This window comes from Catharus ustulatus, chromosome Z (assembly GCF_009819885.2).
Source record: "Catharus ustulatus isolate bCatUst1 chromosome Z, bCatUst1.pri.v2, whole genome shotgun sequence".
NCBI classification, from domain to species: domain Eukaryota; kingdom Metazoa; phylum Chordata; class Aves; order Passeriformes; family Turdidae; genus Catharus; species Catharus ustulatus.
In genome coordinates, this window is record NC_046262.2 from 31724633 (window position 1) to 31738226 (window position 13594).

The 13594-nt window shown below is 41.4% G+C and overlaps 1 protein-coding gene across 19 annotated transcripts in view; it reads right to left on the bottom strand.

Moving 5' to 3' along the window:
* Positions 1 to 13594, bottom strand: part of MPDZ (multiple PDZ domain crumbs cell polarity complex component) — a 97059-nt gene that overhangs the window by 56877 nt on the left and 26588 nt on the right. For all 19 annotated transcript variants that reach the window (XM_033086162.2, XM_033086163.2, XM_033086173.2 and 16 more), the window contains 7 exons: positions 12906 to 13020; positions 11249 to 11337; positions 9404 to 9599; positions 8055 to 8153; positions 6046 to 6125; positions 4652 to 4798; positions 3318 to 3485 (listed from right to left, as the gene is read on the bottom strand). In XM_033086162.2, the coding sequence (XP_032942053.1) occupies positions 3318 to 3485; positions 4652 to 4798; positions 6046 to 6125; positions 8055 to 8153; positions 9404 to 9599; positions 11249 to 11337; positions 12906 to 13020 (894 nt within the window). The remainder of the gene's footprint in view (positions 1 to 3317; positions 3486 to 4651; positions 4799 to 6045; positions 6126 to 8054; positions 8154 to 9403; positions 9600 to 11248; positions 11338 to 12905; positions 13021 to 13594) is intronic.

A 13594-nucleotide genomic window follows, 5' to 3' on the forward strand; every position in this document is an offset into this window, starting at 1 on the left:
ACATCCTTTATAGCTAATCTGCAAGTATTTTAAACTACTCACTAGAAAAGTATTTACAAAATGGAATTTCTGCCAAAGGGAAATCTTAAAAAACTTTATTAGTATACACATTCAAATATAGTATATCTAAAATATGCCTTCATTAAATGTGATCATACTGAGAGTAGCCAGAATATTTCATAAAAATAAAAACAAAAAAATATGTACAATAATTTCACAATTATAAGCCGCATCATTTTGACTAAAATTTTGGTCTGAACCCAAAGTGCGGCTTATAATCAGGTGTGGTTTATATATGGGCAAAGAATGAAACGTTGCTGTTTTAGTTTGGAGGACAGGTGTCTGCTGAGAAAGGCAGGAGTTTCTCTTTGAAATGGAGAATGTAAACCCCCTCCCTCCAAATTACTATAATTTCGAAATCAAGCGGCTCTCAGGCAAAGGTATGGGAATTAGGAATAACAGTTCTTTACTAGGGAAATTAAAATAGAAATACAGTAATACAAAGAAACAAACTCCAAACCCTGACAAACTCCAAACACCTGTCAGGCAGGGTGCTGGTAGCAGTTCAAGTACAGTAATTTCACGACCATAAGGTGCACCGGACTATAAGGCGCACCCCCCAGGAGTCGGCACATTTTGCAACTTTGTAGATCAGATAAGGCGCACCGGACTATAAGGCGCACTTTTTTTTTGCCGCGAAGATCCGTGTCGCGCGCAACAAAGTAACGAATTAGTAACGAAAACCCGCGATTGTGGAGTTTACTGGCAGGGGCTCAATTTGGAAACATTTTTCACATCGGTGTAGGCTTTCAAAGGCAGCCCCAGGCGCCCTCGCCATGCAGCGGGCCCTGGCACTCCCACCCGCCCCCAGTGCCGGCTGTCACGGCTCGGCGCAGCCGCGGGGCCGCCTCCCCCTTGCGGCTCCGTTCTGCCATGGTGCTGTTCCCCCTCATGGCTCCGCGAAGCTGCCGTGCCGTTCCCTCGCTCGGCTCGGCGCTCCTGCCATGCCGTCTGTCCCTCACTGGGCTCAGCGCCACCACCATGCCGCCTGTCCCCTTGCTCGGCTCGGTGGCGCGGCCGTCCTGCCGCCCGTCCCTCGCTCGGCTTGGTGCTCCTGCTTGTGCCGCCTGTCCCTTGTTCGGTTCGGTGGCACGGCTACCCTGCCGCCCGTCCCTCGCTCGGCTCAGCGGCGCCGCCGCCATGCTGCCTGTCCCTCGCTCGGCTTGGTGCTCCTGCCGTGCCGCCCGTGTCTCACTTGGCTCAGCGGCACCGCCACCATGCCGCCCAACCCTCGCTCGGCTTGGCGCTCCTGCCGTGCTGCCCGTCTCGGCGGCGTGGCCACCATGTCGCCCGTCCCTTGTTTTGGTTCGGTGGCACCGCCGCCCTGCCGCCTGTCCCTCGCTCAGATTGGCTCCGTTGCCGTGCCGTTCTGCCTCGCGGTTCCATTGTGGCACCATGCTGTTCCCCCTCGCGGCTCCACGGAGCAGCTCTGCCGCCCGTCCCTCGCTCGGCTCGCCGGCGTCAACTGCCCTGCCTCCCATCCCTCGCTCGGCTCGGCGCACTGCGGCCCCGTCGTCCCCCATCGGGCTGTGTCCCCACTGCCTCCAGCACCGCAGCCCCGCTGGCCACGCCTGCCTCTATCAGCTGTGGCGCCGCTGCCCCCAGCACTGCAGTCCCGTCGGCCCCTATCGTGCTGTGGCCCCTCAGCTCAGGCCGCCGCGCACAACAAAGTAACAGAGTAGTAACGCCTCCCTGCCCACGCTGCTCCCGGTGCCTGGGGCACCCAGGGCTGCCCTCTGCCTTCCTGCCCTTGCTGCTCCCTGTGCCTAGGGCCGCCTGGGGCCGCCCCCGCCTTCCAGCCCGCACTGCTCCCTGTGCCTGGGGCTGCCCGGGGCCGCCCTCTGCCTTCCTGCCCGCACTGCTCCCTGTGCCTGGGGCTGCCCGGGGCCGCCCTCTGCCTTCCTGCCCGCACTGCTCCCTGTGCCTGGGGCTGCCCACGGCTGCCCCACCATGGCTACTCGGCGCTCCCGCGGCACCGCCCCCCCTCGCGGCTCTCACTTCCGGGGTGGCAAATTTCGCAACTTTGTAGATCAGATAAGGCGCACCGGACTATAAGGCGCACTTCCGGGTTTAGGGAAAAATTTTAGTCATAAGGGTGCGCCTTATAGTCGTGAAATTACTGTAAATGGTGGTTGCATCCTCCTGCAGTGACAGATACGGTTCAGTTGAAGCAGTGCTACTGTAAAAGGTGCAGTTTCCCTCCGGAGGTCCAGTGGTGATGTGGAGAAATCCGGTTTTCCTCTGGAGTCCAGTGGAAAAAGGGGCTCTCTTAGTGTCCCAAAACCTCTGTTTTTATCTTGGTAAGAAATGTTGAGCTTTTCCCCCTGGCTGGAGCATTTTTCAATGGGATGAAGTAATTTTATCAGCCACACAGTGGGACTCAATGGGCCATTAGCAGAAAATGACTCTCTGGAGGAAGGACAGGTTGTGAAAAGATAAAGAACAATGCCCTGCCTGGTTTCAGTGGATGGCCCATTAGCAGAATATCTCCCATGGAGATAAGGATCACTGCCCCCACCCTCAAGAGATGGTGATAGAATAGATACCTTTTAACACACTCTGTATTGTAACGTGCGGCTTATAATCAGGTGTGGCTTATATATGGACAAATAACGAAAAGCTGCCGACACCCCGAAGTGAGGTTTATAATCAGGTGAAGCTTATAATCGTGAAATTACTGTACATACACAGACTGTTCTTCAGTCTCTTCTTCACTTGGTTTCGTAGAGAAGTTTAGAAAGTATAAGCAGAATTTGGTGTCTTGCTCAGAACTCAGAGTTAACAGTTTCTCTTTTCATACAAATGCTATTGCTTGTATACTGCACCCTAGGCCATTCCTACAGTGTTTAGCTCACCAGGCTGCCCAGTGCTGAGCACTTAAGAGTGACAGAAGTCTCAGTCAATGAATGCAAACACAGTTATGCACAATGCAAACCCAGAAAGCAAATTTCAAAACTAGATTAAATACATTCAGATTCTAAAGAACTCACAGTTCAACTTGCTATACTCGCATACCTCACGGAACAAGAAGTACAGAGAAATAGCCCTACATCCTAGAATATTTTTGCCTATGACCAGTCAGGATTCATATCTTCTGGTAGCCTAAAAAATAGCCAATAAACATTATTTGCTGTTTCCTATTTGTCTGGCTCCAATTCAAAAAATATTAAAATATATTTCTAATCATGTAGAAAAACTTAGTCTGTTTTTTTATCAAGGAAATTATCATTTTCAGCAATTGTTTAAAGACAAAATACCTTTTCTGTGAGCTGAACCTCAGATAGGCTTAGACTCTCCAATATTTCTGGTTGAGTGACAGGCAGAGCTACTGGACGACAGCACACCATTGTCACCTTAATGGGCAGCTCTTTCAAGATACTGACCACATCCTTGTGGTTTTCTCCAAGTAGAGAGATCTCATTCACCTCAATAAATAAAGAATACACAGTGGTTAGAACTACAGAGTATTTTAAGCACAATAACAAAAATGAGTTAAAAAAACCCAAACAAACCCCAACTCACTAATCACCTAATTAAAAAATGTTAAATAAAAGCAATAAAAATTCCCATGCTTATAGACACTTTCAACCCTAAATTTCTAGTCAACTTGGTGCTCAGCACCAAGGTACACACTGAATTGAATGTATAGTCTTTTAAATTGCATTACACCACCCTACAAACACTACATACAGTGTAGCTTCATGTCTCTTGCAATCATGTAAGCCAAATTCACATCTTAATTCTAAGAAAATATTTTAGAAATGTAATTAGGTGTTTAGTCCCTTCACTGAGTTGGGACAGTCCTATCCAATCTTAATGCTTTTGCTACATATTCTTTTTTGATGGCTGTCTTGGCTTCAGTTGGAATAGGGTTAATTTATTCTCAGTAGTTGTGCAGTGCTGTGTTTTGGATTCAGTACAAGAATAATTTTGATAAAACATTGATGTTTTAGTTGCTGCTAAGTTGTATCAATGCTGTGTCAGTGAGGAGACACAAAATAGAAAAAAATGCTATGAAGGAGCACAGCTGGGGTAAGTGACTCAAATTGGCCAAAGGGATATTCCACAACCTAGAGCACCATGCCCTCAGTATACTAACTGATCAGGGCTCAGGGACAGGGTGTGGCATTGATCAGCAGGTGGTAAACACTTCCACTGTGTTGAGGGGTTGTTTTTTTTTCCTTTTTGCTATAAAGATGATGATTATACTTTACTTTGTTCCAATTATTAAACTGCCATTATCTCAACTTACAAGGTTCTACTTTTGACTCTGCTTCTCACCCCACCAGGTTGGGGGGTGAGTGGGGTGGGAAAGCAAGTGGCTGCATAGTGCTTTCTTGCCAGCTGAGTTCAGACCATGAAAAAGACATTGGACTACATTAAAAAATCAGCTGAGAAATGCATGTAAGCATATGTACTCACATAAATACATGTAAGCGCATATGAAGTGACTACTCAACCACTAACTAGCAGCCTGTTATATACACATTATTCCCACAGTCATAACCTCTGAGAAGAACACTTGCTGCTCAAAATGAATGCAGACTGAATTACTGAATGCAGACTAAGATAAAGCAGTACTTTATCTTACTTCCAGGAGCTCATCTCCACTGAACAGCTTGCCGCTTCGTCCAACTGGCCCTTCAGGTAAGATAGATCTGATGAAATGATGACCCACTGTAGCTTCAAGGCTTATCCCTAACCCACTGCTTTCACTAAATTTGTTAACCACAGCCACCTAAAATAAGATGAAGAAATGGTTACATCTGTCATATTTGCAGCCAGATTTGTTGCTTTCCATTTCAATTCAATGCAACGAAATTGAAATTCCAGAAGTGAGAAACCAGAAGTACTATCATGTGTATGTAATGGGGACAGTCAGTAAAAATCGACTCATTGATCAGTTACTGGAGTAGATCATGTCACTTTGCAATAAATGGGAACTGCTTATGACAACAATGTATCTAATAATATATACTACTGCATTTATGACATGCGATTTTTGAATTTTCTCCTAAACTGAGATGCTACTTTTCTTCTGTACTTAGAGTATATGTTCTATGCATTATTTACATCATTATGTGAAATCATTTATTCAGTATGCAGAATGAAAATGAAGTTTCAAGTTCTAGCTAACGAGGGGAGTTTTGAAATTCATATTAAATACTACTTTTTCTCTAAAACACATTTATCATCCTGAAGTTAGAAAAATCAGTGAAACAATAGTCATGGGCACAGTAATCTAACAAGTCTGTTAAGGTTTTGATAAAATACAGAAAAATATATATCTACATTCAAAGTCTATAATTAAAATACAGTAATTTCACGACTATAAGGCGCACCCTTCTGACTAAAATTTTGGCCCAAACCCAGAAGTGTGCCTTTTAGTCCGGTGCTCCTTATATAATGTACAAAGTTCGGAAATTTGCCAACATGGAAGTGTGAGCTGCGAGCCGTGGGGGAAGCCGGTATGGCTGTGGCAGCTGGGTGAAGTTGCGGCTGCAGTGCCACGGCTGCCGAGTAGAGCCAGGGCTGCGGGGGTGTGGCAGCTGGGTGGAGGTGGGCCCGCGGGGTCATGTTGCTGTGGCTGCCAGGCGGAGGAGGGCCCGGGGGCCCGCGGCGCCCCTCCTGCCCGGGGGCCCATGGCTGCTGGATTGAGGCGGGGCCTCGGCCAGGAACCACATGGGAGGAGCTGGGGGTGGATCCTCGCTGCAAAAAAAAAAGTACGCCCTACAGTCTGGTGCGCCTTATATAATGTACAAAGTTACGAAATTTGCTGGCTCCCGGAGGTGCGCCTTATAGTCCGGTGTGCCTTATGGTCGTGAAATTACTGTAATCTCAACATACTAAGGAGCATAGGTGTAATTTTCATACATGAAGGAACAAACACAATACAAACATTTCTATCCATACGTTGTCAACATAATAATAAATGCACAGATGAAACAGATGCACATTTAACAATAGTAAACAAAATTTACCTACCACAATTTCATAATTTGAACCCATAATCCTCTGCCATTTTATCTTTGCAGTTGCTTCTTCTGTACTAGTTAGCACGAAATCTAAAATTTATATTTAAGATTACAGTGACAAAGAATTAAAAAACAAGTCAACTCCTACAACTGATAAAATATATATGGAATATGCATAATGACACAATCATTCTCATGATGTCAGAACTCTCCTAAACAAGACTAAAAACTTGGCATGCTTAGTCTCACCAAGCTTGGGTTTACCAGAGCAAAAACTCACAAAGCAGTATTAAGATTCCAACCATGCATATTTTGAAAGTCAAAGTTCAGTCAAATAGTTTGGTGTATGTGGCTGAAAAGAAAGGATACGTACTAGCCTCAGACATGAGTTAATTTTTTGAAATTTTTCAAGATAATAGCACAAACTAAACGAAAAGGTTGCATTCAAGCCCTGTGTTAAATCAGACTACATGTGGGATGATCAGACTGATTCAGGGGAATGGCTAAAATACTTAAAAAGGCAAACTGCACACTGATCCTTTTGGACAGACCCTGCATTTTACAGAGAATGACCAAAAAGCACAATTTGGAGATTTTTTTTTTTTTTAATTTTTAAAGCCATGAGCAAAACTGTGAAAGACTTTTCTGAAACTGTAAGCCTGAGAGGTCAGTAACAGAAGGCAAGTTCAAACTCTTCGCTTTTTTTTTTCCCTAGACTCACATATATGCTCACATACAATGAGATTAAATTTTAATAGCAAAAGAACAGCAACAAACTTGGAAAGGAAGGAAGGGGGAGATGTATAGTGATACAGTGATAGGCTAGGTAGTAAACTGTGGCAAATCTTAATTTGATTGAAAGTTTATTTGCGGGTTTGAAAAACAGAGAAATGCTTTCCTGCTCATTTCTCCCTCATTCATATTGTCTAGGGTCTATGGTAGAAACCAATAAAAAGCAGTATTTAGATACAACAGCCAACAAACACAATGGGTTTAACAGGATCTTATATATTCAAAGTCCATGCTCTGGGCTGTGTCTACAGTAAGTATCAAAATAGACTCTTCAGACCTGAATGCTGATCACAGGCAAAGTCAAGAACCTTCATTACAAACTTATCGAATTCCACTGATTACAGTAAGAACAGAAAATTACTAAGAGCCTAGGACAGGGTTTTAAGTCTCATCATGGCTGAGAGACATTACTAAATATAAAGTGAGATGTTGTATGGCATTCAAATGCGACAATACCTTACCCAAAGCCAAGACCCAGTAGTATCTGAAGGAAAGACTTTAAAAAGAAATTCCTTCATCTATCCAAGAAAATCAGAAAGCATGAGTTATGAAAATATACATATTGCAGAACTTCTCAGTTCCCCCTTTTACTCTGGAAGCACAAAAATGTTACCCATCAAGTTATGTCTGAATCTGAAAAGCATATCATCACACAGGACTTCTGAAATGCCAAACAGTGTTCTAGGAGGTCAAGCAGGAAAGAAATACCCAGCAGAAAATAGGAATTTTGACAAAGAGTATGGGAAAATCTGGAGAATATCAGTGCACCAGAGCTGACTGAATTTCATACATTATCAGAAACTACTAAATGAAATAAATGTAAGCTCAAGAATTTGTGAAAAGGAAATTTATCAGATGTAGGAGTCCTGGAACTGTAGCTGGGCAGCTGCAGACAACCAGAAAGACAATGGTGAATGGGAACAAATTTTTTTTTCTAGACTAGACTAAAAAGAGTAGATATGCAAAGCTAGACTAGGAGAGGGTTGAGCAAGTAGCCAAAGCAGACTGGTTCATGTGACATGTTCAGCACACAATTATTTTTAGACACATACAGTAGTCCTGTTCCTATAACAGATGTGATTTTGAGTACATGAGTAAATATATGACTACTTTGACTTTCTAGCTCTGCCTCAGCTACAGAACTCGCAGAAGAGGGAAAGACACACAAAACACTTGATCTTTGTGTAAGCCCACAGAAGTGCATTTTCACATAAAAATGTATTAAACCTTGAGAACTTGTTTCCTGTTGTTTCATGTCATCTCCAATATTTACCACTCTGGCACAGCACGGCAGTGATGGGGATCTCTGCTCTGTTTCATGGTTATCTGAAAAAAGAAGAAATCTTTTCAGGTATTTAGCTATTTCATATGTCACAATACCCATCAAGCTTACAAGTATGCTCTGGGACACCAACTCTCTCCTGCGCTGGACTTCAGATTTGGCAAATGGAATCTGGCATGAGTAGCCCCAAAGAAGCATCACATTTCAAAGATGTTGTCTGCTGTAAATGCTTTGCCTTCTCCAGTGAGTTCTCAATGAAAAAGCTTACAAAAAACCCAGCACAACTATCAGTACCTGCATTTCTATGAATGAATGAAAATACACCTAAATATAATATTCTTTAGCATTCTTGTATTAATTTCTTTTTTTTTCCCTGTACAATTCAAAAAGTTGATGCTAGAAACAAAAATACTTCGGCCTTGAAGACCTGCATACCTGGCACACTTTTCATACATAGAAAACCTCTCCTATCATCAAGCTCTATTATGTATTTTGCTGCCTATCAGAAGTCTTGAACACCTGCTGGCTGGAGAAAACAGCATTCTGAACACTTGGTCTATACTTCATTTTAAAGGTGGGAGTGAGAGGATGACATACAGGTAACATGCCACTGGCTCTGATAATCTTGTGCAAGATGGGGATTAGGCCTCCGTTGATTACTTGTGACATACTTTCACTGATATCATACTACAACACAAGCAGTTATACTTCCAGCCCCTGTGCAGGTATCTTGCAAACACACTTTCAAGATGTGGCACATATACTTAAATATGTGTAGAGTATGTATAGTAAAGCTGCACTAATCTCATGTCATCAGCAGCAAAATTACTACTGGTCTTTTTACACATGCATTATCAATACCCAATCAGCTCCTAAATACAGGCTACTTCTCTCATACCTGTAGCTTGTAACAGGCAAGAGTAAAAGGGGATGAGACTGATTATGGTCATCACGGAGGGTCTTTCTCTGTTTGCTTTTGAATGCAGCTCTCACTCTTGAGCATGAATTGCATTTGCTGCCGTCTTATCAGTCAAACATTTGCTGGATCAAAGTCTTGATGCAATTCAACCAGAAGTGCAATGTAGGGAAGAACTTTCAACCCTCACTTTGAAAATAATTCCACTATGTCTAAAAGATTAATCAAACCATAGTAGACAAAATTCCATCCTCATGTACAGCAGCTCTGCCATCTGTAATAGCCACCCAGAATGAATCTGGCCCATACTATTTACAGCTTGCAATTGAGAAGAAAAATATTTCAAGCCAACTTTACAGCAAAGCCAATTTCAATTACCTTTGGCTGTGGTACTATCCATTGCTTGGAATAGTAAGTCCTTTTCAACAGGAGCACTGAAGTCCTCCTGAGGTGGAATACGATTTTCCTGCTTAAGACCTCTTCTTATCAAAGTGAGCTGAACCGTTTGTCCTGTGTGCCGCAAAACGTCAACTGCTTGCTGGTTAGTAAAACCCTGAAGATTTGTTCCATCCACCTGCAGGATTAAGCAGCCTTTCAGTTCACCCAGGGACAAAAAGTTCAGGGCAAAAAAGGGCAGTGAGCTCTCAGCATCTGTTAGCCTAAGCAAAAAGCAAGTGGAGGGGCAAAACCAAAACCTGTACAGCTTTATGTCATTGGACATGCTAAGCACTCCGACTGGAGTACCCCAGAGCTAGGTGACAATGAGCACCACAGCAAAGAGGGGAGTGCCCACCATGGCGTGGGTAGCTAGACGTGCTCTGCAACATAGTAGAGGATACAGCATGTGCTGTGCAGGGCACATTGTGCAGCCTGTCCACTCAACCACTTCAGCCATCTCTACCTCTGAGGAGAAAATACTGGGTGAATAAACCAACGCAGCCATACTTAGGATTTCTGGAGAGAGAAGGGTGAGGAGACACACACATTGATTCACTGTGGTAAAAAGACCTACAGAGAGCAGCCATTTTGAGGTCAATTAAACTTAGATACAGAGAAGTCTACTAATGAACATCACGAAGTACAATTTCCAAACAGAATACTGTTGCAACTAGCCAGATGTTATCGCTGGTTCATCATTTGAATAGTTTAAAGAATAAAATTTTAGTCTTCTTTGTCTGAAACTATTTGACTAACTCATTAAATCATTTTTTTTCTGAAATTCAAAACTTCAGCATTTCTCAGTTCTTTCCCATTACCCCTACCTAGCACCCACCACATTTCATTCTTCTTCTCCCTGCAAACTCCACAATATCCTATTATTGCTACATCTGCCCCACAGTGCCTTAAGTTTCACAAATACTTCTTACAATACTATGCTCTTTGACTCCTGTATTTGTTTCTGCCTACCTACACAACACACATCATTGTTTTAAGTCCTCCTAAATTAAGAATGAATCCCCTGGACCCTTAGTCATTTTTTGTCCTCTGAAATTTTTCTAAATCTAAAGAAATCAGGTGGGACTATTTAATTTTTCCTCCACGCTTAAATAAATAATAAATAATTTTAAATGTTTCTTATTCTTCGGTGTCTGAGATCACTGAAATAATTTTCTCCTTCTGCATTTGCAGTAGAAGACAAATAACAAACTTAGGAGTAATCCATTTTAGTCATTTGTACTCAGCATCTAAATCATTACAAAAAAATATACACTTCCACAAAAAGCATGCAAGCACTTCTGGAGAAAGACCATAACCAGTTCTTAGTCCTGTCTTCACACAAATGCAAGGACAGACCTATGAGAGACACAAAAATGCACTCCCCGTGTTCAGGACCTGATCTCCACCACAGAACCAACAGTTTATGGATGAAAATATGTTCTTCCTCTGAACACCTAAAACTTTATTGACACACTTTTTAAAATAATTTTGAAAACAGTCACCCAATTTAAATCAAATTTTGAAATTTCAGTCTTACTTCCTACTGATACAGAAGATATATAATGATATATTCTCACAAACAATACAGATTTTTTTTTAGAAATACAAGATACTGCAGGTCACATAATCAGAAAGCATGTGATGAGATACTCTGCCAGAAAAGGACTCAGGACTGCAATACTGATCCTAAGTATTTTATACAAGTACTACATAAGCATTTCTTTCCAATACAAAGAAGCAGAGTCTCGCAGAAACGCAATACCACTTCTTCCTGTGTTTACTTACAACTATAATTTGATCTCCCACATGGATTCTGCCATCATGTTCAACAGCACTGCCTTTTGTAATACTTTTTACAAAGATACCAGAAGGTTCTGGGATGAAAAAACAGGGAAAATTAAGTTAACTAATTTATTAAAAAACAATTTAAAGAACACAACTAAAGGCACCAGTTAAAGCAGGGGAAAAAAATAAAAACAGAAAACACAATCTCTAAGTAAGATAATAAAAGAATCATAAAGAAAGCAATGATTTAAGAAAAACATATACATTATTATTGTCTTAAAGAATGAGTCAGATTAATGTCTGTTTGCACTGGGTCAGATTTCATTTAAAACCTTATAACACCAAATTCACAACTCTTGATGCAAAGTATAGTAATTTCACGATTAGAAGCCGCACCTGATCATAAGCTGCACTTCTGGGTGTCAGCAACTTTTCGTTCTTTGTCCATATAAAAGGCGCACCAGAGTATAAGCTGCACTTTCGTTCGCAGCAAGGATGCTCACGCAACAAAGTAACCAATTTGTAACAATCACACGATCACGGGTTTTACTGGCAAGTGCTCAATTCGCGTGTTCCACTCCCCCCACGCTGCTGGTGAGAGGGGGAGCCAGGCCTGCTGCCGGCAGGAGACCGCCTCCCCCTGCCGCACAACAGAGTAACCAATCAGTAACAATCGCGCCATCACGGGTTTTACTGGTAGGTGCTCGGCTCGGCACTGTAGTTCACACTTCTGGGTTGCAAAATTTCCGAAGTTTGTCCATATATATGCCGCTCCAGAGCATAAGTTGCATTTCTGGGTTGGGACCAAAATTTTAGCCAAAATGGTGCAGCTTATAATTGTGAAATTACTGTAATATTGTAACTTACTTTAATCTAAATGTTGAAACCAACATAGACAAAAAATATATTTCTCACTTTTGCCAGATTTGAACAGAAAATTCAGTTTGAGTACACCAATTCGGTAATTTCTGAATTTTATATGTACTTAATAACAGCTTAAAAAAATGCATGTTTGGATTGCCAAATTGAGAATATTATAAGGAAACAGGACTACAACTTATATTTGAATGAGTTTTTACCTTCAGTCATCACTATTACATTAAAAGGTCACAAAGTTTAAACAACCCCAACAAAACTACAAAAATAAACAAAAAAAAAATCTCATTAAAACAGAAACATTTTAGTTACTAAGTAGCTACTACTTTTGAATCAGGGAAATTCTGATCAATTTCTGACGTTGAATCAGAAAGAACTCTTGACGTGTCAGTAGCATTATACACATCGTTTAAAAATTAGCAACAATCTCTGAAAACTACTCAGAATGGTATTGCATTGCCTCTTAAGACGGCTACTTCTAGCAAAAAGGACTCAACCTATTTTACCACTGTTTTTCAAAAACACGTAAGCACAAGTTTAGCCAAAAGTGAAGATAAAAACTGATTTAAAAATACTGAGGTGGAATTTTATAATAGTATTGATTGCTTTTTACAATCCTTTTCACAAAAAGAAAACAATTATTTTTCCTTTACAAACTTCAAATAGATTTTAGATGGTTAATGGTTCTTTTAAGAGAAGCTATACCAAAATTCAGTCTTTGATGCACATACACCATAGTATGCTAGAGACTGCATAATAAAGTGCAGGAATCACCAGTTACCTGATATCTTGTCTCCAATGTAACCAGCAATTGTTATTCCTAAACCCTGGTTGTTTTTAGTGAGTTCAACATTGAATTTCTCCCCATCTTCACAGTTATCAATAGAAGTATCATCCTAAAAAGAAAAGGGCGATTAGAAAGGAAGCTTTTCTTTCTTTAAAGATTCACCACATTCTTTAATGTCAGTAACACATAAAATTAGATACAAACAAAAAAACGAAGTATGAAATTTGCTTTTGTTCTTATCAGAGAAACAAGAAATAGGTAACACTCCTCATAGTAAAGCAGTGCAGGGCAGGTCATGTCCTCCTCACCCCACTGCTCTGGGACATACATTACCTTTAACCTATCAAATAATTTTTAATGGCTAAAATACCTGGTAAAACTTGTACAAATTGAACAATTAATTTCTTGTACAGTAAGTTACATATGTATATGAATATGTAGCTTGCTGCCTTTCTATCAGAAAAGCCATTCTCCTCACAACTAGCTTTCGACTGCTGTGTTACTAAAGAGATAACAAATCCCCAAATTGTATTTTGTATTCTATTTGCCCAAATTTCCGTTCATTAACTATAGGTATTTTTTTAAAACTTGCAAGCTTAAAATATGCTAAAAGCTATCACTAGTCAGGCAATTACATTTCTTGCTTTTGAAAGGCTTAAAAAATCTGTTTTAGCACATAGTAA